The sequence below is a fragment of the Drosophila virilis genome, chromosome 3 (assembly GCF_030788295.1).
Source record: "Drosophila virilis strain 15010-1051.87 chromosome 3, Dvir_AGI_RSII-ME, whole genome shotgun sequence".
Classification (NCBI taxonomy): domain Eukaryota; kingdom Metazoa; phylum Arthropoda; class Insecta; order Diptera; family Drosophilidae; genus Drosophila; species Drosophila virilis.
Genome location: NC_091545.1, coordinates 13,645,235 through 13,671,354, shown reverse-complemented (window position 1 = coordinate 13,671,354; position 26,120 = coordinate 13,645,235). Strand labels below are relative to the sequence as shown.

Below are 26,120 nucleotides of genomic sequence, written 5' to 3'. Positions count from 1 at the left end.
TAATAAATTCCAAGTGTTGGAAACAAATTTGTAGACAGCTGGTAAATACCATTTGCAGCAGCATAAACAATATTCCCTCAGAGAATTCAAGAAAATTAAATAGACATGACTTGGCAAATCGATGCAATAAATTATAAAAAGCGAGCTGATTTAGAAGCCGTAGAGAATTATAAAATAAATGTGTTGTGAATTGGCATACTAACCGCTTATATATCTAAGTTTCGAGAATATCTGAGACTTTAAGAATTCGAATGGTTCTTATAAGATGAACACTTGTTGAGAATTATAAAGAATATTAGGAAAGAGCTGTGCTAATAGTTGGATCTTTTGCTGTCTTTATGTGTTGCTCGCGTTAATTGGTTGAGAATTATAAATTTACCAGGATTAGCTCTTTCCTCTTAATTATAAAAGAGGTAAAATTTGATATAATAAGTGCTTAAAAATTCAAGGCCAACGACAGTGTAAATTACACTGGTTGCTAAAGAAGAAGTCTAGATGACGTTATAAAAAACGCGACTGCAGTGAATTTAACATAATAGACAAGATAGTTAGGGTTAATTAGCTAATAGGTAACACTAAACGTGCATGCTTTGTGGCCTCAAAGAGACGCGCATCTCTTATTACATTCAAGAACTTTTCTCTGCTTGCCTTTTTGGAGAGTCTCTACGGCATTGCAGCTGCGGGCGGCACACACTTCATCACAGCGCTGATAGCAGAGTGTATAGCACACTCTTGCTTGGCCGTAATCGCTGTAAATGATATGGCAAGCGTCAGGCCATTTGCTACTTTATTTATGATTAGCTGTTCGGGCTGGCAGCATGTTTGGGGCACACGTGCCCATGCTATCCAGCTGGCAGCAGCAGCATGCTGCCATGCCTGAGGGAATACCATTTCGTGCCACTGATTACAGCTAGTTGGGGCTTGATATTAACTTACCCAGCTTTACGCACAGCGCCCGTGCAGTTGAAGGAGGATGCAGCGGTGCCAGTGGCCTTTGCTTTATATGGTGACGCCATGACACTTTCGCCATCATCTTCATCCGAAACGGCAGTAGTTAGGCTCATTCGATCATCGTCCGAGATCTGCAAAAGTGCATTAAGTGAAAGCGTGTAAGTAAGGAGGAAGTAGCAAACAGATATGTGTACAACACTTGCTGTTGTTGCTGTGGTTGTTGTTGTTGTTGTTGATGCTGGCAACGATAAAATTCAATAAGTCTGCGAGGTAATAATTGAAATAATTAAGTCATAATTAGCAGAGCCAGTCAGAGGCAGGCTCCACAACCAACGACAACGACGACAACAACAGCAACCACACACACACACACACCCACCCAGCCATACACAACTCAACCCGATACGAATCGCAATGAGACGAATCGACCCCGTAAGCCATTTGAAACCAATAATGGTTGACTGGCTCCTTGTTGTTGTCGTTGTCGTTGTTCGTATTGCTGTTGCTGCTATTGCTGTTGTTGCTGTTGCTGTTGCCGTTGTCACTGCCGACAGCAACATTTGTTACGTATGTCGTCGATAAAGCAATTTGTCTTCTCTCGCCTGCATTTTTAGTGAAGTTGGCAACATGGGAGCAGAATTGACTGCCGGGACGGCTCGAGAGGGCGACGGATGGACAACAATTGACAATAACAAAAAGAAAAAAAAGGCTCAGAAAACGAATCGAAACAAAATAACAGCAACAGCAGCTGGAAACGGAGAAGATGTGACAGTAGAAAATAAAGGCAATGGCAAACAGTTTCTTGGCCATGTTATCGAGGCGAGCTGGCTAGCGAGCATTCCATCAAAAGCCGGGTCGAAAGCGACAGCTCTGCTCTGCTCTGCTCAGCTCTGTTCTGTGCTGTCCTGCCTTGGACCATCCTGCGACTTCCTTCCGTTCTCACCACACACAGAGCCCAGTGCGCCAATTTTGCTTTCGCAACAGGAAAGAGAGAGGAAAAAAGCGGTGGAGGGGTGCAGAAAGGGGGTTTGCTGGTAGCTGGGCCGTGTGGGAATCAAGCTGAGGCAACACGGCGCTGCCAATGCTGAGGCTGAGGCTGCGGTGCCGCGCGCACGCTACGTGTCCCGCGTGGCAATAAAAATTGGTTTGCCCATTCATTCGTTTCAATTGGATGGGGTGCTCTGGTAGCCCCAGCTACCAGACAGCCACGCCCACAATGTCGCTCACTTGCTGTTCATGCCATTTTTATTTGAGTTCCCAAGGAAATCAATTTACAATGTGTTTATTCGTTTCGTCTTCGCTTCCTGCTGGCTCTGGACGGTTCGGCATGGGACAGAACGGTCGGGGACGCCAGCCAGCGACAGACCCATCGATTCCTTGCCCCCATTTCTTGGCTTTGGTTACTGCGATACACAGTGTGCCGCCCTAACCACCAACACTAACCCCAACAGCTCCAGCAGCTCATACCATCCATACATGTTCGCCCGCCTCTTTTACGTTTTTGGCAATTTTCAAACATTTTTGCTCATATGCATGTTTTACAAGTTATTTATTTGACTGCCCGGCGCGTCGGTTGGGGGCGGCAAATGGGCAACTGTCAAGTGGCAAGCACGCTTATGTTTGCACAGAAGCCACGCCCAATCCGCAGGAGCAGTCGTTCGCCCTTTCTGCAGGCAAAGTCATGTGTGCTTAACCCACAAGTGATGTCGCCCTCATATCGTCGTTTGTCGTTGGCCAAGTTTAATCAAATTTTATATTAATCGAAGGAGTGCAAAGGCATGCAAATACCCAAACGTGAGCTGGCTGAGTGACTGCCGCTTCCGCTCCGGCAACATAAATATTTTCCAAGTCGAAATTGCCAAAAAAAAAAAAAAAGAAGAAATAAAAAGGGAAACCCAACGGCAGCACATCAAAGCGGTACCACACTGTGGAAGGGGTTCACCGGAGCAGGGGGAATAAAGGGCAATTCCATTGAATCGTGTTAAGGTGCAAAGCTTGTAGCTCTGATTAATTGGGAATGGTATATAATAGAGCAGGGCAACCGGAGAAGCCATTAAAAGCTTGAACAAGCATTGTGCAGTATATTTTTAAGGAACTTCCCAACAATGAATGCATATTGTAAGCTTCTTTCAACATTTTTTGCACTTAATTACCACTCAACCTGAACTTTTCTATGAATAGGTCAGTTTAAAATATTTTCCTCTTTACCTTTGACACACTCACCCTTCTTTGTTTTGACAAAGTTACCTTATTTTTAAAACATTTTCATGTTCTTTGATTAACCGTTACAGCTTTTTTTTTGGAATAAACTATCTTAATAATTTTGGTTTCAATTTGGCAGTTTTGATTTTGTGTACATTTTTTACAAAATTAATTTGCAACATTTTCATAAGCAGAGCTTCAATTTTAAATAGCCAGCGAGTGGCCGCAATCATATTCGGGACAGCTTCAATATTGAAAACTTCAAAAACACTCAAAAAGCACTCTCACCCACTTATCAGTAGCCGCCCTGCGCACTGCGACGCCCCGTTGTTGCCCTAAAGTACACCTGACAACATTTATAGCGCCAAATGAAATAGTTTCCGCTTGCTCAATGAAGTTTTCCATGAAATCATCAAGCCGAACGGAAGCTGTCGAGCGGAACTGTTCCAAGCAGGCGGCAGCAACTCTGGCAGCAGCTATGGCAACCCTGCCAACGAGGTGTGCTACACAAATACATAAGCACGAACTTTTCGCATCGAAATTAAAGACAATAAGCAAAGGGCCCAGCCAAAAATACATTTTGCTGAGTTGCCGCTAAGATACGCATGTAGCTGTATCTGTAAATATGTATTTATGTGTATACCAAAATAGAACTTTGTCTAACTAAAAGTCACTTTATCAGTTGTTGCTGTGCACAACAACAAAACACTCGGAACAATCGACGCTAATGTAATGGAAAACCCTTTAGAAAGCTGCCCCGAGTGGCTAGCAAAAAGGACATAACACACAAAATTAACGAGTTTTTTACCTTTTACAATAGATTACTGTGCATCTACAATTGTGTATTATGTATGTGCGGGTGTGTGTCTGTGTGTGTGTGTGTGCCCAAAAACGAGAGCCGAACCGTTACCAAGACTGCGCAAATGGCAGCATCAAATCTCAACGTCGACTGATTGGCCCTGTCGCCTGGTTACAATTTGTGCAGAACCCAAAGAGTTTGTCAAATGATTCATGAATTTTTAATTGATATGACCCGGCCCGAAGCACCGGCAATGGGCAGTGCATGGGCGCCATTCCATGGCTAAAATGCTGTAGAATTTCATCAGCAGTTTGGGACAGACTGCCTGACAATGGGTCTGTTGTTGTGTCTGTCGGCTAACTCACATGGGTAAGCCTAAATGGGCAGCCCTAAACACGCGCGCACACAAGCAAACACACACACACACACACACAAAAGATTAAATGCCTATAGTCCTGGGCTGTGACAAGTCTACCCCCCCAGCCTCTTTTCATCTGATTACTTGGGCCTAATATGCCATATCTCAGCATCAGTGCAAAATCAAAATTCAATTTACGCACAGAATCAAATACACACGCACGCACACAGGCGCCAAGGCGCCCAGACACGCCCACTTAGGCGGCACACCCTCATCGAGGCCCGGACAGGTGAGCTGCCGCCTGCCTGGCAGCGCCCCTGATGTCGGCGCTGCGTTTTCTAATCAAGAATTGATTGTGATCCCTCGATGCGGCTGTCGTTCACGTTTCATCCATAATTATCAATGACTTTTGAATGTCAAATGTGAGAGTTGCCTGCCGCTGGCACCTACACACACTCACACACACACCCACACACATGCTCACTCACACTCCCTCCTCAGACAAAAAAGAAAAAAGGAAAAATCATTTCATTTGTCGCTGTCGCTGTCAAAAATTACAATATTTGATAGAGTGTTTATATGCAGGACTTGTTGTTGTTGTTGTTGTTGTTCTTGTTCTTGTTATTGTTGTTGTTGTTGTTGCTGTTGCCAATGTCGGTTGTCAGTTGTCGGTTGTCCTTGCCGCAAACGCGCGCGAGCTGCCAAGCATTCAAATCTCACACATTCGCACAATTTCACATACTGCAAATTCGTGGCACGTTTGTCGTTGCGCAGCTCTTAAGTGAGGCATTAAACTGAAGTCCTGTTGCCCAGAAATTGATTCAGTATGAAAAATCTGTAGCGCCTTGCAAGTCCTTGCCAGCCCCAGTTCAACCACTGGTTTTCATTTTATTTTATTTTTTTTTTTTGGCAACATCTTAGTGGCAAATGAAGCTGTCTCAGCAGCATTCAAATGTCTGTGCAGCGCGAGCTAAGCGAAAGCAATTTGGCATTAGCTGTAAGACGGATTTTGGCAATGATTAAAACGGAAATACTGTCGCTGTGCAGCCAGCGGGGGAGCGGTGCTCATATTGGGGGTAAAACGCACAGGTATGTGTCATGACATTCCCATTTGATTAAATGTGTGCACTGAGCGTTGCTTAGCATTAATTGGTTTGTGCAGCAATGGGCTTGTGGCAGCAGATCAATCAAAACTAAGAAGGGTTTTAGACAGGTTAACTGAGCCAATTGCGTGGTATGTTGAACATGGAGCCTGCGAGAATTTCTTTTTGCATGGGTGTGTCCTGTTTCAGGTGAACATTTGAGCCATAAGACTGAAAACTCGGAATTCCAATTTATTAGTACTGTTTGGGTCGAGCCTTAAGCTAATGCGAATTCGAAACCGAATCATAATTATTGCAAGGCGTATTTTAACAACATTCAACCAGCAACAATACCTAGTAACAAATCATAGATAAAGGCGTGCGAAGAACCCGCTTTACGAACCGAATCCGAAGGCAGGCCGTGTCAGTGGAACCGTATAAACATACTTTCCTTCGATTGCCTTACCCTATCGACCTCTCTCGTCAATTCCCTCACTCTTTAAAAACTTCATATTCACTTTTTTAACTGAATTGATTCACAAACACGAACATTAGCTCGAAAGCAAATTTCTATTGAACGCATTCAAATGGAACTCAAGAGCTGCGGAATAATCAATCTAACCTTAGCTTCAAAACCTTTACTGGCGCAGAGTCAGCTTTTATATGATGACTCAATATGTTCTGTTGATCTGGCAATTAATTAATATGCAGCGCGTTTGGCCAGCTATCAGTTATTCAACTAATGCCCCATTCAAATTCAGCCATTCAGCCATACTTAGATACATGGACAGCGCGATGTGTATCTGGCTCCAAGTTGAATGCAATTGCAGAGGTTGCTGTCCCTTGGTCAATTGAACTGAATTTGAATACCCTAAGCACATTGCAAATGGCTAGAACGGGTATTCTATACAGGTAACAGCTATGTAACAGACTGAAGGAGGCATCCACGAACTTATTTGAAACATGTATTTTATATTCAGAACCAGTTTATCATTTTTCTTCAATAAATTTACCATTGGATATTGAGGGTATCTCCTAGTCGCGCAGCAAATGAGCTACACGATTGAAAATGGCTGCATAGTTTCCATAGATACAAGTAACCAGTTGCCAGATACAAGATACAAGTGCTTTAGGGCTGCACCGTTGATGCGCATGAATGCGGCACTCATGGTCGATGCCACGCCCATTGGACAAGTCCACAAAGTACATACATATGCTACAAATAGCCTTTATCACTTTGCCACTGTGATTCATGTGAATTCCAATCAATGCCATTCATTATCCAAAAACTAAATACGAACAGTAAATGAAAATCCCCCTCGCATCAGCGCGCCACACACCCTTCCCCTGCCCAATCATCCACTTGTTCGCCTGGTGCGTGCGTGTGTGCTCTGTTAAGAGCTTTTTCGGCTGGGGCTAATGCTTTAATTTATTGCCAGCCTCCTTTGTGAGCACACAGGCAGGCAGGAGTCGTGGCCGGAGACGAAGAAGGCGTTGGAGTCGTTGCCGGAGCTGCCTTGCAGGAGCTCGAGCGTGAAAAGGATGCTTTTGGCTTTGATCAACGTTTTGTTAGGCAACCAAAATGAATTTGTAGCAGACAGACAAACGGACAACAGACGCAACGTTGCGACAATATATTTAAGTCATTTGGTGTCGACGACAAAGGGCCATGAACCACCGGGCGGGGGCGGCAACGAGGACGGCTGCGACAACATTCTTTGTGACAGGATTTCAAGCAAAGCTCAAAATTAAAGTAGCCGACAACAAAAGTTGATTTTAAAATTTTGAAGAAAAAATTACTTTACAATAAAATTTGTGGGTGTTAACGAAAATACAAAATATTATATGTAATAAATAAAGGAAATGACTGAAATTCAAGTGTGACCAAATGATGTAAATAAAATTATTGATACGACTTGCATGTGTTAGTCATATAACTCATTCAATTTTTGTGGCTTTTTGACAAGGAATACCCCTAATGTGAGGTAAACGATAGCCTCTAAATGCTGGCAAATGCACAAATCACACTTTAAGTGAAGACGCAATTTCATTATTTTTTCCATTCAAATGTTGTATATATCCTTAATTATATGAAATTTGTGAGTTATTTGAAAAATGGAACCTATCTCACTGGAATACCTTAAATAGGTAAAGTTTGGGCAATACTTTAAGCTCGCGTGCAAGCTGTTATAAAAAGTAGGTTTGGTAAAAACGTTTGCTATAAATATGATTATAAAAATATACTTAAATTAGATTTTGTTGCATTTTCGTATGCAGAAATACCGCAAATAATTATTGATGTGTTAATTTTTTGAGATTGTTTTTTTTGTTTACCTTGCGAAGGAACATTTCGTTACACTGCTTGGCTGTGCTGCGCCAGTGCCGATGGCGATAACGTGAGTTGCCCAGCTTGAGGGTGCCCTGGAGATCGGCTGCCTCCTCGACGACACGCCTGATGCACTGATAGCGCAGCCGATTGCAACGGTGTATGGGCTGGAGAGCAACGAGGCCGTGCTCCGGTTCCGATTCGGCACCGGAACGCACCTGATCCTCATCGTCGTCCACCCAGGCGCTAAGCACACCTTCCACAAAATTGTAGAGCATCTGTATGTTGGCCTTCATGGGCGCCGAGCCCGATGGCACTTGCTCCGTCTTGATGAGCTTACGATTCTGGCACACCTCCCGCAACAGATTCTCGCCAAAGTGCACGGTCTTGTGTCGGCGCCGACGCGAGTTTAGGGATGCAGCCGAGGCGGACTTCATCAGTTTGCCATTGCCATTGAGCACATGATGCATATGGCCGTTCGAGGGCTGCTGCACGGGCTCCAGCCAGCCGAGATTTGTGGCCAGGCCGCTGCTGGAGGCGGTTGAATCGCCGCGCTGCAACGTATTCGGCTGCGAATTGCTGCGATAATGTTGCATGTGGCGTGTGGGCGAGGCAGGCGGCAGCAATGGTAACGGCTGCTGTTCCAGTTCAAGCGGCGCCGGCTCAATGTCGTCCAGTGTCGCCGGCGGCTGGGCGAGTGAGGTGCGCAGCCGATTGAAATCAGCGGCACAGCGAGGCAGTGAGTTGCACTTGGCGGCATTGAGGCATTTGCGATTCTGGCAGCTGAGCAGCGGCGCGCACGACCGACACTCGTGGCAGATGACCAGACGGCGCTCCGGTATTGGTGCCGCAATAGCTGCTGGCGTTAGTGGCTGTAGTTGTTGTTGTTGCTGTTGTGGTGGTGGCGTGGCCGTTGTCGAAGGCGTTGTGGCATCGGAGCCGCCCATCAAATGTGCGGGCACCGCATGCAGCTGCACTTGGGCCAGTTGCTGGTGCCGCGCCAGGTTCACCGAGCTGGCCGAGGTCGTGAGACAGCGTCGCCGTTGGCATTCCTGGTAGCGGCAGTGCGGATCTGTGCAGATGGGCAGCAGCGGGCAGGCGGGATCTGTGCAGGGCGATGGCGAACGGGAGCGTGGCGCACGCTCCGCACTCGAGGATTTACGCTTGTGACTGCCGCTGGAACGCTGAGCGGACATATCCGTCACGGTCGCGGAACGCTGCGTCTGATGGCGACGCGAACGCTCGCGCTTGGACTTGCCGGAGCTGCTGGTGTGGGTGGTGATAGTTTCCATGGGCGGCGTTACCTTGGGCACATACTGATAGCGCTCCTTGTGCGGCTTGGCATAGAGACGCTCCAGTCGATCCAGGTGTGCGCTTGCGCTGGACACCGGCGCTCCGCTGCTGACCACCTCGCTGGCCGAGTGGCGCAGTCGGCGCTCCCGGGAGCGTTCCTCGCGTCGGCGCTGCTCCTGGCACAGCTGCGTGTGGGTGGCAACCACAGGCACATCATAGCCGCTGGGCACTGTCGTCGTCGCCAATGGGGGCGGCGGCGGTTTGCCCAGCGACTGCAGCTTGTGCAGCGGATACGCAATCCAGTCCAGCGTTGGCAGCTGCTGCTGCTGCTGCAGTTGCTCCTCATCGCTGTGGCCCAGCGAGTGGCGTTTGCGCTGCAGCGCAGCATGTTCCGTGGCCGCGTGATCCTCCTGCGAGTTGGAGCGCGGCGCAGCGCCGCTGCTGCCGTTGCGGCGATGATGCGAGCGACGGGACGACTTGCTGCCAGCTGTCGACTGCATCTTGGTCAGCCATTCGACTATGTCCGTCTTTAGCAGTGACACCTCGCAAGGTCCGGAGCTCTGGCGGGAGAGTGGCTTCTTAAGCAGCTCGGCCAATGCCTTGGCATACGCCGAGCTGACGGGCTTCTCCGTTGTGGACTGGCGCTCGCGCTGACGCGGCAAATGCTCCAGCAGCCAATCGGGCAGCTCATCCTTGAGCACGGTGATCTCACTGGGGCCGGAGGAGGTGCGCGCGGGCGCCTGCTGTTGAGCGGCACTGCTCTTCTGCAGCTTTAGCCATTCCATGGTCTCCTCGCGCACCTGCCCACCCTCGGCGGAGCGTGCGGAATGACGCTGCTGTGCCTTGCGATCGAACCACTCCAGCTGTGGCTCGGGCGCCGCCTGGCGCAGCGCACTCTTTGGCATGGTCACCTCCTCGGCGCTCTTTTGGCGACGCGGCGGCAGCTGCGGCTTTTGGTCGGGCAGACGCACATAGTGTGGCTCAGTGAGGCGCACGGAGCCCTTGCGCCGGATGCAGCGCTGCTCCATGGTGTCCTCTTCGCGTGCGCGCACGCGTCGCGTTATCTCAAAGATGTCGCCGTTGATTTGGTGGTAGAACTTTTCAACCTCCACGCCCCTTTCAAATTCCTCACGCACGCTGTGCGGCTTGCCGGCGCCATGACGCGCTGGTGGGCGTGGCGGTGGTGCCTCCTCCAACTGCTGCTGCTGCTTCTTTTGCTGCTTATCCTCGCTGGTTTCATCGGAGCTGGGAATACCACCGACGCCGGCGCCGCTATCAGCGACCCAACTTATGCAACGTTCACCGCTCGACTGCTGCTTCGGTGGCAGCTGCGTCTGTTGTTGTTGCTGTTGTGTTGGCTGTTGTTGTTGTTGTTGTTGTTGTTGTTGCTGCTGCTGTTGCTGGAGTAAGCGATCCAGCGAGCCGTGATGCGTTGTCGTGAGCGCGGCACCCTCGCCGAGCGACTGCAGCCGACACTGGGCATTGCAGATACAGACGCCGGTGCGTTTCTTGCTGCCAAAGCGAAACAATTGACTCGCCAGCTGAGAGACATTTTCACCGAGGCCCAACCCGCTGCCGCTGCTGCCGCCGCTGCCGACGCCGGCGCCAGCGCCAGCCCCCGCATCCCTTCCCGAGGCCGTTGTTGCTGATGTCAAACGTGCCACCGGATGTGAGACGGGTGTAATGTCGACGATCACGCAACAGCAGTGTAGCGAGAAGGTTTTCTTGGGATCTGGGGCAACGCTGCTGCTGGTGCTGTTGCTGCCGCCGCCGTCGTTGTTGGCAGCGTGCTGTTTATTCTGGTTGTTGCTGCTGCTGTTGTTGCTGCTCTGGCAGTTGCTGGCGGTAGCGGCGGTGGCGGTGGCGGCAACGCCGACGCCAACGTTGCTGCTGGCGCCGACTTCGTGGGCGACGTTGCTTTTGCTGTTGTTGTTATTTGGTTCACTTGGTTGGCGCTGTTCGTTGTTTGTTTGATGTTGTTGTTGTTTTTGTTGTTGTTGAAGTTGTTGTATTGGGGCGGCCAGAATGAATTACAGCAACGGCGGCAACAACAACAACAACAGCAGCAGCAGCAGCGTTGGCAGCTTTGGCAGCTATGGCTATATGCTAAATTCTTGGGCGTGGCTAACTTATTCCTGTTGCACTGAGGCGTTGTTGCGTCTATTGTTGTGGTTGTAGTTGTTGCTGTTGTTGTTGTTGTTGTTGTTGCAGATGGAAATGCGTTTTTGTTGATTGATGTGGCTATGTTTGTTGCGCTTGTTGTTGTCGTTGTTGCTGTTGTTGCTGCTGCCATGCATTTGGCTTCACAGCTAACGCATACACACAAATCGACGCACGCACACGCACGAGCTGCACATGTATGCGTGTGTGTGAGTGTGTTATTTATTTGGCGATTAATTAAACTAAAAGCTCATTTATATAATGCAGTCATTTATTAAACAGTTGTTGGTTTTGTTTTTTTTTTCGGCAATTTATTTATTTATCTATGAGTGCGGGTGTGTGTGGGTGTATCTCGCACACACGTCGCACACATTTATCTATAATTAATTATTTTTACTTGTTGCGAAACGCTGAATGGCACCACAAAAAATTCGCTAAATTATACGAGTACTGAACACATTCGTTTTCGGTTTCGGTTTTATTTTTGTTGCTCTTTTATTTATTTGATAAACTGTTTATCTGTGCGTTGTTGCGTGCGTAGTTTCATTTCTTGTTGTTGTTGCTGCTGCTGTTTTTTTTTTTGACATTTATTTACAATTAATTTAATTATGCTTGCGCTTTAAATAGCTGTGCGTTGTTGCTTTTGTTGTATTGCTCGCTTGCTGATTTCATTAATTTTATTTATTTATAGTATTTTTTTTTTTTGCATGTTCGTTTGTTGCTCTTGTTAATTTGGTATAATACATTAATTGCTGCAATTATTGAAATAAAGCATTTAAATGCCTGGCAACATTTTCTGTTGCCTGCTTCTCGGCGCACCGTTTCATTTTGTTAGTTCACTTTCTGTTGCCTACTTTTCAGCTGAGCGGCAGCCTTCAAGCTTTGCGCCTGTTCAGCTGCATATTTCAGGGTTAGGCTTTTGTGTGCATTTCAGTTTATATTTAAATACATATTATATCATATATATATATATGTATATTTTTTTAGGCACAAGGACACACATATTAGTCTGTCTGTGTGAGTGTGTATGTGCTGTGTCTGCTGCCTCTAATTAGCATATAAAAAGACGAGCCACCAAAAAAAAAACCCGTGTTGCATGCTTTGCAAGTTTTTAAATTTCAACTTGCAGCTGCCCCAAAAATAAAAATAAAACATTTTTTTATTTATATTCATATTCATATTTTGCTCTTGTGTTATTTTAAAGTTTTGCAACAACAGCGCAAAGGGGCGCGGCACAAAAAAGTTTTTGCACAACTCTTCTTGGTGCGCAAATATTTTGTTTGTTATATTGCTAGCATAAATTTGCTGGCTATCTGCACACACCGACGCACACGCACACGCACAGAGAGTGGGAGGGGCTGCTGTTAGAGCAAGATGCGCATATATTTATAAGCTCATACATAAATACTTTTCTGGCCTGGCTGGCGAATGCATAAATTTTCCCAACGTCATGTATGTGCGAGGCACCAAGTCACATCCTGTGGCCCACACCCCGCTCCTGACTTGTGTTTATGCAAAGCACAACATAGCTGTTGAAAAAGCAGCTGAAGTAGGAGCAGCAGCAGCAGCAGCAGTAGCAGTAGCAGTAGAAATGCGCAAAGTTTTTCGGTCTGTTGCCAAAAGTTTGCTTGTTAAGTGAAAGGATTATATGATCCAGTATGTTTCTTGTTGTTTTTTTTGTGTTTTGTTGTAAAACTTGAAAAAATAAGTTTTCGTATTTTTATGTTATGCCAGTTTGTTGTTACTATTGCAGCAGCTCCAGGGAAAATCTTAAGAGCAACGCCTCGAGCTGTGTTGATAGTTTTTATAGCCTACTTCTTTTTTGGAGGGGAAGTTGTACTGAAAAAAATAAAAATAAAACAAAACACAAACAAGAGGAAGATGCTGCGAGCTGCGAGCTGCTAGTCCTGAATTAGTGCGTCTTAGTTGCTTTCTATTTTATTTTTATTTTATTTTCTTGTTGGGGTTGTGCGGCTTACGCGCGTGCAAAAACACACACACACACACACACGCACACAGACATAATAAACTTTTGGCCAGCTTGTAGCCGTTAGATGCGAGTTGTCGATAAGTTTAAGTTGCCATGTGTTTAGTTAAGATCTCCCCTTGCCACATGCACGTGCGAGTATGTGAGTGTGAGTGTGAGTGTGTGTGTGTGTGTGTGTGTGTGTGTGTGTGTGTGTGTGTGTGAAGCTCAACTAGTTGGCAACTGTGCTTGGTTGTGTGTAGGCCCCAAAGGTGCTCGAGCGCATTTGTTTAGCAATTTTATCTTGATTCGCACAATAAAGTTAATTCCTGCGCCCAAAGTTTTAGTTGTTTCTAACCCGCTCCAAGCTTTAAATGACATTATTATAGCTATGAGCGTGTGAGTTTGTATCTAAGGCAACTGTAATAAATTATTTCGATTGTTTTAGACACACGAAAAGTTTTGGCAGTTATCTTGGCGTATATTTGGCAATAGGCAATAAGCGAGAGTTAGGCGAAAGTTTTCGGCACGGAGGTTTTTAAAATTGAATTATAAAATTATGCAGCAGCTACGCAGATAAGCAGCTCTATAAAGATGCGCGATTAGCCAAAAGGGTAGCTGTTGCCTAAAGTTGTTTATATTTTGGTCTGTTAACCAACTTTCTGAGCTCAAAGTTGTATCTATTTGAAGCTGTTGTTGCTTCAAGATATATGAGATATATAAATTGCTTGCTCTTCAAAAAATGCTTTGAAGTTGAGAAGCAACAAATTGGTTTTAAATATTATTCGTGGAATATGCTCCTAACTAGCTGTACACCTAATGTCAGCGTTAGGTTAATGTCTAAACATATAAAATGACACAAAACATGTCCAAACATAAAAAATGCTCTATCCAAAAATAGACTGTTGCGTTTTTTGCATTAATAATATATTAATATAATGCACTAAGCGTCAAATTCACAAAGTTTGTGGATTTAAGCTATATTCTAAAAAGTGCTTAGCTTGCGCTGAAAAGTAGGCAACCATTTTCTGCAGTCGCTAAGAATGATATGAAATGAGCTGTAAGAGTTTCTGTGCTGCGCTTGAAAGTAGGCAATGCTTTTTGTTCAACACATTCTCAGTAACAATATTGTGTCGGGGAAAATTACTGATAGTTTTGTCGGGGGAAATTACTGATAGCGGCAATGGCTTCGTTTACTCGTTAAGGCTCTGCGGCCATAAAGTGTGTTGCCTAGAAGCTGCTTGTTGCTCTTGTTGCTGCTGCTGTTGTTGTTGTTGTTGTTGTCGGCTAGCAATTTGAAATCAACGGACTGGCTGGGACAAATAAATTAGATTTCCGCATAATTCGATGGGCAGCCACAGGCACTAATGAGAGCAGCAGCAGCAGTCGAGTGTCTACGCCTGGGCAACATGTGTCTGTGTCAGTGTGTGTGTGACTATGTCCGTGTCTGGTTGTTGCTGTGCATTTATTTTTAGTTAAATAAATTCTAATGAATTTATCAACATGTTTTTAATGCATTTAATGTCAGCGCACACCCACCCACAAGCACACACAGACACACACATGTAAGGCACACACACACACACACACACACAGACGTGCAGTCATAAATATATATACGTTTAATGTTAGTAAAAACAACTGTCAAGTACAAGCAGCACAAATATGCCACACTAAATGTCGCTAGCTCTCGCTCTGACTGCCATTTAGCCAACTGTTTCACTCGCTTTGTCTCGTTCACTATGTGTGTGTGTGTGTGTGTTTGTGTGTGCGGGTGTGTGTGTGTGCTTTGGCAGGCATGACGTTGATAATATCCTTGCACATGTATGACGTTGCTGGCTGGTTATCCTTGCAGCTGCTACTATTGCTTTTGCTGCTGCTGCTGTCGTTACTGGCAACGGCAACGGCAACAGCAGGCGCTGCCTTTTCATTGTGCCACAACAATTGTTGTTGTTGTTGTTGCTGCTGTTGTTTCTGCGCCCATTTGCTTGTTGATATGTATTTTATTAGCCAGTCAGGGCAAGCAAAAACTTTTTGTGCGTTGGCGTTTTAAATTTTCGCTGCGCGTGCTAAAAATATAGGCAAACAGCAACAACAGCAACAACAGCTGCCTGGCTGGCTGTTAGCCTGGCCAACAAAACAAGCGTCAACTACAATATACGAATCTAACGGAACGTAGCCTAGACTCAAAAACTCAAGTCTTGAGTTTTTTGCTTTCTGTGTTTTATATTTTGTTTCTCTCTCTCTGCCTGTCTCTCTTTTGTGCACGCTGTTAAATGTCTCTGTTTGTTGTTGTTGTTCTTGTTGTTGTTGTTGTTGTTAGTATGTGTGTTAAGTGCGTTGGTATTTGCGTGTTTTTCTTTTCTTTTTGCCATTGCCCCGCACTGCTGCACAGCTGTGGCATTTTTCAACACTTTTTACGTTCAACTTGTTTTATTTTTTATTATTGTTGGTTTTTGGTTTCGTTCTTTTTTTTTGATTTTTTTTTTTTTTGGAAAACTCTGCACTTGTTAATTTTAGGTTTAATGGCGATTGGCCGAACAATTCTCATTTGATTTCTGCACACAGGCACACACACACGCATACACGCGCATTTTTGGGCGGCTGCGTTGTTGTTCCGATTTTACTTCATTTCTTTGCATTTTTTTGCTCATCTTTCTTTTTGCTTTTTGCGTTTAACTTGTGTGCTAAATTATATAGCCTGCGTCGATTTCAGAGCGCTGCGTGTGTCTGTCTCGGATGCTATGTTAGTATTCGTAACTGTGTGTTTGTGTGAGTGTGTGTGTGTGTGTGTGTTGCTGTTTTGTAATTTGATTTCTTTGCCGCCCGCCACCCGCTGTGGCTGTAGCCGTAGCTGAAGCTGAAGCTGTGGCTGCTTTGCTTGGCTCACTGCTGCTGACGCACTTTCCGCACTTGACGGCCGACAAAGTCGCACTGCGAAATGTTTTCCATGCATTCGCTTGATTTTACATTTTTTATATTTTGATTATTGTTTGGTTATTATCCTACGCGTTATTTTGGTTATTTGAGTTTTGGTTTCATTTGTAAGCAGTCTCTGGATTTGCTTGCTTTCTGTGTGTTTCGCCTCTCGCTACAAACACAAGTGCATGAAGCGCGCAAACAGCTCGCGACGACGTTCCCGTTGTGACTGATTTTCACCACACAGCACAGGCAGCAGCTAAGCGCGACGCTGACGATGGCCGCAGCCGACGCGCCAAAAGAGAGAGAGACAGACTGAGAGAGACAGCGAGCGAGAATTCGTCTTGCATTTGCAAAAGTGACTCTCGGCGTTTGGCTCGCTCGCTCTCTCGCTCTTTTTCTCTGTGTCGGGCAGGCGGCAGCCTCGTTAGCTTTCGTTTGTTTTATTGTTGTTGTTGTTGTTGCTGCTGCTGCCGCCGCTGCTGCTGCTGCTCCTTGCCCCATTTCGTGTGTGTACAGGCTAAGCTTATGCTCGCACACACACACGAAAGCGGGTCGTTGCTAACTCGGCTGCTCTTGGCCGCCGCTCAAATTGTTTATAACAGTTTCGCCACATTTCGTAAAGCATCGTTACTTCGCTTTTATTTACGTAATCAGCAAAATCAAAAAGCTTTCGCAGCATCCGTCGCGGCTCGCTCTCTTCTGCTGGCGGCAGTCACATGAGCGCGGTGAAAAGCTGCCGCCATCAAGCTCAGACTTGGCTGCTTTCGCGCTCTTTGATTGAACTGCCATTAAGAGAGCGGATGCTGTTTTAGTTAACAGCCCGTTTAGTCACATTATAAATCTCTGTGAGTGTGCAGTTTGCGTGTGTGTGTGTGTGCGTGTATGTGCCTGTGTATGTGTGTGCTCTGTGCCCAAGCATAATTTACAAATCAGACGACGACGACGACGACAACAACGTTGTCGACGTCATCAAAACCAAAATGCAGTTATAATGCACTTAGGCAGCTCTGGCGGGGCAGAGCGCAGCGACATTTGAATAGAGGGGGGTTGGTGGTGTTTGGGTTGCATGGAGCCAAAGCACGCTTGACAGCTGTCAGAGGGCGAGGCATAGCTGGAAATCTCAAAGGTGTTTAGTCAACATGAGCAACAACCACAACAGCAACAGCAGCAACGAGCAACAACGAGCAACAACAAGCTGAGGTTTTGGTGCGGTAGGTCGGCCGCAGCTAAAATTAAATTTATTCATTGTTGTCTTTGGAGCCAGCCAGCAGAAGCTGGCGAAGCAGCAGCTGAAGCTGAAGCAGCTGCTCTTTCTGGCTGCTGTTGCTGCTGTGTGCACTTAGGATTTGGCTCTAGGGCGTATTAAAGCTTTTACAAATCGTAAGCATAATTTATTTTGTTAGTCTCTGTTACAAGTTTTGGCGGGGTGAACTGCGCCAGCGGCAACTTAATAGAATTGTATAGCAGCCACTGCAGAAGTAGAACTTGTGTGTGTGGCATGGAGTTTTTGGGTATGACATTGCGAAGGAGGCGTAAGACTAAGTTGTAACTTGTAAGTTGACTTAGAATGGTTGTTCTACTAAAAGAGCAGTTTATGGGCCTGTGGCACGTGGCAACAAATGAGCTGCATGGCAAGCATGCGGCTTAAAAGTTGTATCAAGCTGTTCAAATAAGTTCAACTGTTTGTGCCCGTAAAAGTAGGCAACAGTTTCGTCTTAATTGACACTGTACAGCGTGTGCCCATAAAAATAGGCAACAGTTTTGTCTTGATTAACATCTTGCAGCGTGTGCCCATAAAAGTAGGCAACAGTTGCCTATTAACACAATTCACAATACGTATTTTAAATAAACTATTTATTTTGGTGTTTATAGCGGTTTAATTACTAGCAACAATTAGGGCCACAAATGGCCCATAAACGGAATACCTCTTGTTTTTTGGCAACGCCCCCGCAATGTGCATAGGTAATCACAGACGAACGAAAATGGCTTAAGCTGGTTCAAATAAGTCACATGCTCTGCCACGCCCACACATATACGAACACACACGCAGAAACATACACACACACACGTAGTAATACAAACACAAACACAAGAGAATTATAACACATACGCAGGCATTGTCACCCAGTTTTCACTTACAGCACATAAATATTTTTGCTTGCAATAAGAAAATAGCTCGAAATATGTTAATAATGAGATGGGCGCGAGGCAAGTGCGAATATTATTCATACATATCCATGGTTTAAGGCTTGGACAATATAGGCAGGGCGTGAGGAGGAGGAGGAGGAGGGGGGGGGGGGGGGGGTGGCGAAGGTAGGTGGTAATGCTAGCAGAAGAACTGGAAACGGTGGCGGATTGCGCTGTCAGGGGGAGCACAGGGCGAACGGACAAACAGCATCAGCAGCTGCAAAAATTATATGTGTGAAAATTGTGAAAGCCCGGCAGTAAGCTGCAGAAAATCTACATAAGTCGGTCAAGGACACTGCAGAAGGCTGCGGCTGCCACCAAATTGCCTTTAAATATAATTATTTTCCTTTATGCGTCAGTGACAGGCACACATACATACGTGTAACTGTGTGCGTGCCTGTGTGTGTTTGTGTGTGTGCGTGTATTGGTGTGCTGCTGCCTGCCAGCGACATTTACATTTGTACCACACACACACACACACTTACACACTCAGACACACACGCAGACGAAGACACGGAGAGGCATACGCAAAATAACTGTACAGAGAGGCCAACGGCAACGACAACGACATCGGCAGCGGCATCATCCATCGCATTTCGCTTGTAGATACTCAGCCAGATAAGAAAAGACACGTTTATGACGTCAGTAAAGCATTTTAGGCCCACATTTTTGCAGCCTGACACAAAATGTTGCCAGTGTAGCTGCTGCTGCTGCTGTAGCGCGCGCAAATATCAGCAGCAGCAGCAGCAGCATCAGCAGCAATAGCTAGCCCCAGCAGCAACAACAAACAATAATAACAAAAAGAGAGCGTCACATTTGCTCTTTAGTTTGGCGCTTAAAAGAGAGCGCAAAGCTTTTGCTGGCTCTTTTAAAATAGTTTCACATCAACAACAGCTCAGCTTGGCTTAGCTTGAACTCTCGCACTTGCTCGCGCTTTTTCTCTCTCTCTCTCTCTGTCTCTCGCCCTCTCTCGCTCGCTCGGACTCTCTCGCTCTCATCTATAACCATAAAATCAAATCACAACAATAACCATAACCATATAGCAAAGATTTAATAACTGTGATTGGAATTTGAAAAATGAATTTTTCCTCTGTTCGTTTTTTCTACGTTTCGTACAAAAATTGTTTGTCTTGTTTTTGTTGTTCTTGATTTTTTTTTTTTTGTGTTCTCTTTTCTTTTTTGAATGGCCTTCAGCCAAGCCCCTGCCCCAACCACGTAGCCCCCCTCTTATTTCTTTTTCGTGTCATTTCGTTTCGTTTGGTTTTAGTTTATTTACGTGGATTATTTAATGGATTTTGCCGTTATGTCGCTTACGGATTTGGCATTGAATTTCCTGTGCGTAGCGGAAACCTTTGTAAATATTGTCTATGTAATTGGAGCGCGCGCTGTTTTTATGGATGTAAAGATGGAATTATTATTATTATTATTATTATTATTATTTCGGTATGCCAGATTAAACAGATGAAATATTAAAAAGAAATGCGCACAATTTGTGAAAATGTTAGATAAACAAAAATCTTGATACATTATGGATTGAGAGTCTTATTAGAGACTTTGCTAATTTAAAGAAAATATAAGAAATTGCAACTAAATATTAGTTTGTTGATATTGACTTGAATTTGTCAAATTCGTTAGGAATTGTTTGAATTGAAAGGGTAAATAAAACTAAAAAGAAAGTATTCCATCATTCAATATAATAATTTGATTGATATTTGTAAATACTGTGAAGAAAACTGCGACACTAATAAAATTATTTTTATAGTGTACGAATATTATTATTTCATATTTGGAAACTGTTCAAAAGACGATCTTCAATTTCAATTTCGTACGGTTTTTTTTTTTGTTAATCCCAACCGAATAGCTTCATAAAGTATTATTTACCCTTTTTGTACGCACATAAATATGTTCTTCGATTGCCGCTTTGGCACGCACAACAAATTCCGCAACCGCAAAAAAAGAAATCGGTATTTAACAATTTTTTATAATTTCCGGGCCGGCAATGTCCGCTTTCATTTCCGTTGTTGTCGGCATTTTGCAACAATTGCAACAAGGATAACATGACAAGATTTATTTGCGCGCCATAATTATAAAGTGCCCGGTGGGCGCTACAATTCGAAGTCCTTTTGTGTGCCAGTTCATTTTGTTTACTTTACACGCCGCACGCTAAATTTGCCAAGCGCAACAAAAAAAATAAAAGAAGCCGCGAGGGCAGCGCTGCGCCTCAAGTCGCCCCCACGCAATTGGTGGCAGTTAGCGTTTGCGTCCGATACGGTGCGCAATTTCTAGGCCAAAGCTCCGTCGAGCTGTGTTAAGGGCGCGAATGGGTGCACTGGTGGGTCGTGCGAGCGGCCGGGGCAGTCGGGGCATTTGGGGGCAGGCGTGTGCAGGCCGCAAGCAAAGTGCTGGCTAGAGCCTTTGACAGCTCAACATCAGCGGCAGCAGCGGCTGCCGCGACGTCTGTCCAACTCGTGGCAAATCTCCGAGTGTGTCTATCTCGGTGTGCGTGTGCGTGTGTATGTGTGTGTGTGTGTGTGTATGTTTGTGGCGGGTGCAAAAGCTTCTGCGGCTGTTGGCGGTATTAAACACAGCCGTCGCAGAAGTGTTTTGAAATCCAATTACCAGCGCAAATTTAATTTGTTGCTGCACTCGAAAAAGTTGCCAACTTGCCGATGCCCGCTGCCCGCTCGCTGATAGGCTATGAAAATTGTTTAGCTGCAATAAAGGGCCAGCCGAGGGGGCAGACAATGCGGGGTGCGGCTTGTGGACTGCTGCCTGTCGAGTGGATATCAGGCACAGCTTTTGCGCCTGCTTTCATTTTGCAGCCCGAGGCGTTGTTTCTGTTCTGTTCTGTTCTGTTGTTGTTGTTGTTGTTGTTGTTGCCCCGCTTGGTGGCATCATCAAGTGGTCAGAGTGCAAAGTTTAATTTGAAAAAGGTTTTTTTTATTATTATTATTATTATTATTTTGTGTGCGTTTTATTTTTTTGCGCTCAGTTGTTGCTGAGGGTTGTAGGTGTTGCTGTTAGGTGTTGAATTATGAGTAAAGTTCATGAGCTGCAGACGGCGTCGAACAATTTATAAGCCAAATAAAGCCATGTTATTGCCATTGGCGGTTCGGGGCCAGGCCCCAAAGCAGACACGCTCACCACGCGTCTCGTTGGTGTGTGCGTGTGTGCGTCTGTCCGTGTGTGTGTGTGTGTGTGTGGTGAGTAACGTTTGCGCAGAGGGCGTTTGCTTTGCTTTAGTTTGCTTTGCACTTAAGAGCATTTTGGCGGGCCTTTCACTTGTTGTTGGCTCTGCCGCCAGCTGTTAGCTAACAGCTGCTAGGCTGCTCGCATTAACATTTACATTTAACAGACACGTTTCTAGTTAATTGCCCAGAAGTCTGTTGCAATGATTGAGCATTAAATATGTTTAGTAACTGGTCAGCTGACTGGCATGACTTGCAGCTACCATATTTTTTCATCTACTTAACATTATTCTTGTGAGTGGTAATCAAGAAATTGCCGACCCTTTTTCTAGTTCGGTTCGTTTTAAGCAGATTTAAAAGCTTTGCAATATTCATAAAGATTGCGAGGCGGTGGGCACAACATCATTTTTATTGTTGTCGATTATTGTGAAGGCTTCTGCCCTTGCCTATTTGTGTTAGCTTATTATTTATATCTATATACATGCTTTGCCTGTGTATCTGTAGATTTGCCAGCTGCTGCTGCCAGCTAATTGTTGGCCGATGTGAAAACTGAGCACTTGCCCATGAAGGCAAAGGCAACATAACAATTGCCTTCACATCGAGACTTTCTGCAGCGTTTTGACCAGCACGAAACGCCTAGTGTAACTTGAACTAGCTGTGCGTCGAACGGGCCAGCATGGGTCGGGGGTAATGATTCGCTGCCTCTTACAATGGGCCATAATTTGAGAGCGCTGCGAGTGCGAATCTCGAGTCTAGTCGAGTCGTGGCGATTCGAGTCGAGTCGACTCAACGCTTAAGCACAATGCCCCACTAAATTACAGTTAATGTTTATTTCTTGGCCCCAATGACAGTCGGAGGCCAGTGCGCATCCAGTCGGGCAGTCGCCCGGTTGGACCACAGTCATGCCCAGGGCTTTGTTTATTCTTCTAATCTGTCTACTCTTTTATTTATTTTTTTTTTTTTTTCGCTTCCCCGCCCTGTAAACCGCCCTGTCAGTGCTGGCTATCGCATGTTGTTACTGCATTTCGATTGTATCTTTGACTGTTGGTGTTGCTGGGTTTTAGTTTTGGTCGTTTGTCCTTTGCTATTGCCTTTGCCTTTGTTTTATGCTGCCACTTCCATGGCTTTGGCTCTGGACAATGCTTTATTGAGTTATGGCTTGCATGCGGATATCCGCAGACAGACAGACAAAGAGAAGGGGAGACGGAGATAAAGGGGAGAGAGAAAGAGAGCAAGGGGCTATAAGAGATACAGTCGCATTTATATAAATAACCAACTTTGTTATTGGCTTTGCTTTGAGGTGTCGTGGCCAAGTTTCAGCCATAAATTAGCAACATTTTCAGTGGCCTCATAAATACCAAAATTGTGCAAATTCAATATATATATATATATATAGATATGCTATAAATACTTACCCGCACTGTGCAAACAGTTCAAGAAAACAAAAGCAAATTGCACTGAAACTTACCTGAAAGAAAGAGAGATCAAATAAATTTGTTTATTCAACTATTTTCAAATGAATATTTTTGTTGTATATAGATGATTTATTGCCAATTCATTGTGAATTTATATGCAAAATTTAACAGAACTGTAAAATGGTCAATTGGCATAATTCTTTTGGCTGCCCCAAAAAGTAGGCAACACATTTATTGCAAGTGCACTTTAAGATTAGTTGTTTAAAAGAACGATGGCAAAGTTTGAGAAATTGTTTTTCATCTGTTTGTATGCCAAAACAAACTTAATAAATTAATATTAAGACAACTAAACAATCTGCAGCAGAAACTTATGACGAGGGGTTTTAGTTAAAAGAACTAAAAATATATATGCAACACTTTTGAGGAAGATTCAGCCTCTTAGCATAAGTAACTTGGTCCCAAACTTTGCATTATTTGAACCAACTTTTGGTGGCTGGCAAATTTGGGCACAGCTCAAATTTAGCCCGCATCTTGTATATGAAAATATTTAAGGCTTGCAATATTCTCAGTACAACGGGCGATTGTAAATATAAAATTAAATAGTTTCCTTCACATTTTGCACATAAATTAAGAAAGAAACGAGTTCAAGACGGTGGCAAAGAAGACATCGGCTGTTTCAAGCCGTGAATCGAACCAGCGATTTCTTTTTTATTTAAAGCTTCAGGCTTCCACAATATTCAGCGCTCACTGTTTGCTGCTTAAGCTATTCAAAAACTTTGCTTCCAGCTTGCGTCATTGTCATTTAGAGTTAAAACTCAATTTGACTTTGTTATTTGATTTGCCAAATTAGAATTGTTTTTATTTTTGTTGTGTGTACCTTTTTCGTTAGTTTCTTTTGTGTTTTATAGCTGGAATTTTCATTGTTTTACGTCCGGCCAAATTAAGAAACTCAGGTCGACGCATAAAGTTTAAAATTTAATCTCAGCAGCACAGAAAAAAAAAGAAGTTAATTTGCAACTTTGGACTAATCTTAGCTTGTCATTGCCTTAATTGTTGACCAACAACAAGAAAGTACGCACATAATACGATTGGCAGTTGGGTTTTATGCGCCGCCTTTCCGGCCGTGCTGGCAATTCAGTTGATGGCTTTACGCCGCTTTCGGCTTGGCCCATAAACACTTGGGGGGAAGACAGCTCAGAGGCTGCGCCTCAATTTAAACATTGCCTTATAAGAGGTAAAAATGTAGTTGTTACATTTAATTATATTCATATCTTTTGGCTGCCAAACGTGCCACGTAATCCGACAAGTTACAAAGCTGCGCTGCCGCTTGCCCCCTTCGTTGTGCTCTCTCCTTTATGGGCGTGTCGCGTTCAGATCTTGCAAACTGTGCGAAATGTACAAAAATGCTGAACACATGCCAATTACCAGGCGCCGAAAGTGCCAAGGTGCCAAAATGAGGACTAAAGGTAAAAGCCTGCCACGCCCCGCTACAGACCCTGCCCCTGCCCCAGCCCCAGCCCCAGCGCCGTCCCCGGCGGCCTACGCACGGTTGCCAGGCACAAGCTTAAAATGCGCGAATGCCAAACGACATTTACATTTACATACAAAATGCAAAAGGAACTCAACACGCGCCCTTACAACTGTATTGAAGGAGCTGCGCAAGTGTGGAGGGAGGGAGGAGTGTGCTACACGCTGCAAGGGTGTAGGGCCAGGGGGTTATATGGTCTTCATATTTGGGTGCGCTCATGTGAGCAACACGGATTCGTATTCGGATTCGGCTTGCCTCTGACTTCTGCTTAATGTTGTTCTTGTTGTTGTTGTTGCTGTTGTAGTTGTGTGTTCGCACATTTTATTATTTTTTATGACTTTTGACAAAGGTGCGAAAAAGCATAAGCTATGCGCAGCATGCGACTACTAGATTCCCTTTAATTAGCTGGAAGATTATGCAAGCTACAAGGTAGACTGCAATTAAATACAATTTTTCTTTAAATTTCTTTAAAAATTCAGAGTTTGTCATAACTTGGATCTGTTAAGCTGAGCATAGATAGTTCTTATAAAATCCCAAATATTTATAAGGATATACCGACCACAGTTTAGCTGAGTTGTATCTCAAAAGAGTATTAAAAATGGGCAGAGAAAAGAGTGTGTGTAGTAAAAGTTGGCAAAGGCTTTTTGGCAGCGCAATTCCACTTTATTTTCGGTTAGGGTAAGACTTACACGCCGTTACGCGGCATCTGTGGCGGAAGGAAGAAATCAAGGAGCGGCGAGTCAAAAGGCGGAACGAAACAAGCCAGCCATTTGCCATTTGCGTTTTTTTTGCCTTCCTGTAAGCAGCCCGGCTCCCGCACCTCTTTTTTATATTCATGCTAACTTGATTTGCAACTCGTGTGAGGCCAAAGAAAGGAAAATGATGTGTTTGCCCCACACCAACACACACACATACAGACACTCACACTCATGCACACACACACAGTCAGTTTGTTCAATTGTTAAAATGTTTGTCATTGATGTTTTGGGCTTTTGTAACATTTGACGTATTTTTTCCTGGTAGATTGTCATCTCGAATTGAGTTTTTTCCATTTCGGGGCACAGTTTCAGTTTTGACTTAAGTGTGTTCTTTGCCAGCTTACTTTAACTGCCTGTCGCTGGTTTTCATCGTCTGCTACTCAGACACTTCAGAGCCCCGCCCCTGGCTCTGCCCCTGTCCCCGTCCCGGGCGATGCTCCTGGCGCGCAGTCTACAATTGAAATGAATGCGCCAACTGTGTTGGCACATTCCATTCCATTTCTCGACTGGCGTCTGTCGCGTCTGTCATACGCCTGGTTTGGCATTCTTGTATTCAGCAATTTCATTCATTTGCAGCAGGCTTTTGTAGAGGCTTGATTATGACTATATTTGTGTAATTTGCTTAAAGGCAACTCGTTCGAAGGCATCTGATTAAAGGAACAGTCACTGATTTTCAACCGAGTTGAATTGAAGTTCGTGACGATTTCTTCTTTGTTTTTGTTTAAAGGCATGAAAGTTTTGTTTGCACTTCAACTGAAACTCTGAAACTCGGGCGCTCTGAGTGAAAAGTTGTGTAAGCATTTTAAAATCTACCACAAGAGAGCTGGTAATGGTAATCAAGTTTGGAATGGGGCCTGTAACGGCTCCGACTATTTGCCAAGTAATTGAAGTGCTTAAAATATACGTTAAAGCCGTTATCACTTAACGACGCAGCCGAGAATTCAGCTGCATTTAAATATATATCAATTTAACAAGGATTTGTTAT

At 44.8% G+C, this 26,120-nt stretch overlaps 1 protein-coding gene across 17 annotated transcripts in view; it reads right to left on the bottom strand.

Annotated features, from left to right (window-relative positions):
• sif (still life) overlaps positions 1–26,120 on the bottom strand; it is a 91,424-nt gene that overhangs the window by 48,300 nt on the left and 17,004 nt on the right. For 10 of the 17 annotated variants that reach the window (XM_070208554.1, XM_070208553.1, XM_032435347.2 and 7 more), the window contains one exon: positions 937–1,082. In XM_070208554.1, coding sequence (XP_070064655.1) covers positions 937–1,082 — 146 coding nt within the window. Of the gene's footprint in view, positions 1–936; positions 1,083–7,726; positions 12,082–26,120 lie in introns of those variants that run through there. The other 7 variants (XM_032435340.2, XM_032435342.2, XM_032435341.2 and 4 more) reach the window with 2 other exon arrangements.